A 689-nucleotide genomic window follows, 5' to 3' on the forward strand; every position below is an offset into this window, starting at 1 on the left:
CCGGGGGGGGGGGGGTTGAGCTGCACTTTGCCCCCTGGGAGGGGACGCGGGTGCTGGCTGCTGCCCTTCGCCCCCGCTCTTCTGGTGAGAAATCGGGAGAGGTGAGGGAACAGGGGGCCGGGGCTTTGCCCCCCTGGAAGCGGGGACTCCTGGGGGGGTGACGGCTGCCCCACACCCGTCCATCCCTCCGTGTGTCCGCCCAGGGATGAGTGGCGCGGGGGGGGCCGTGATGGCGGAGGGCAGCGCGCTGGAGCGGCCAGGCCTGGACAGGGCGGCGGGAGAGGAATTCCTGCGGGAGGCCTTCGAGGTGCTGCTGGATGAGGCTGTCCGCAAGGGCACGGACACGGCCCTCAAGGTGCGGGGCCGGCATGGGGGTGGGGGGTGGGGGGGGCGTCCCTGAGCCCCTCCCGGGGGTGCCGGGGGCTGAGCCGGGTCCCGGCCCAGGTGTGCGACTGGAGGGAGCCGCGGGAGCTGCGGGCGCTGCTGGACCTGGAGCTGCGCAGCCACGGGGAGCCCCCCCCAGCGCCTGCTGCAGCACTGCCGCGACATCGCCCGCTACAGCGTTAAGACCGGTGAGCGCGTGGGACAATGGGCACGGTGGTCCTGGCTGGTCCCAGTCGGTCCCAGTCGGTCCCGGCCCTGCCTGCAGGGCCCCCTCCCCGCCCAGCTGCTCCTTGCCCCAGGGGCGA

At 74.5% G+C, this 689-nt stretch overlaps 1 protein-coding gene across 1 annotated transcript; it reads left to right on the forward strand.

Moving 5' to 3' along the window:
• The first annotated feature begins 217 nt into the window (after positions 1-217).
• On the forward strand, positions 218-573 carry LOC118159299 (cysteine sulfinic acid decarboxylase-like). The gene is made up of 2 exons (XM_035313907.1): positions 218-355; positions 445-573. The coding sequence occupies exons 1-2, from the start codon at positions 230-232 to the stop codon at positions 565-567; spliced, it is 249 nt and encodes an 82-aa protein (XP_035169798.1). The 5' UTR covers positions 218-229; the 3' UTR covers positions 568-573.
• Positions 574-689: the final 116 nt, after the last annotated feature.

This window comes from Oxyura jamaicensis, unplaced genomic scaffold (genome assembly GCF_011077185.1).
Source record: "Oxyura jamaicensis isolate SHBP4307 breed ruddy duck unplaced genomic scaffold, BPBGC_Ojam_1.0 oxyUn_random_OJ69504, whole genome shotgun sequence".
NCBI classification, from domain to species: Eukaryota; Metazoa; Chordata; class Aves; order Anseriformes; family Anatidae; genus Oxyura; species Oxyura jamaicensis.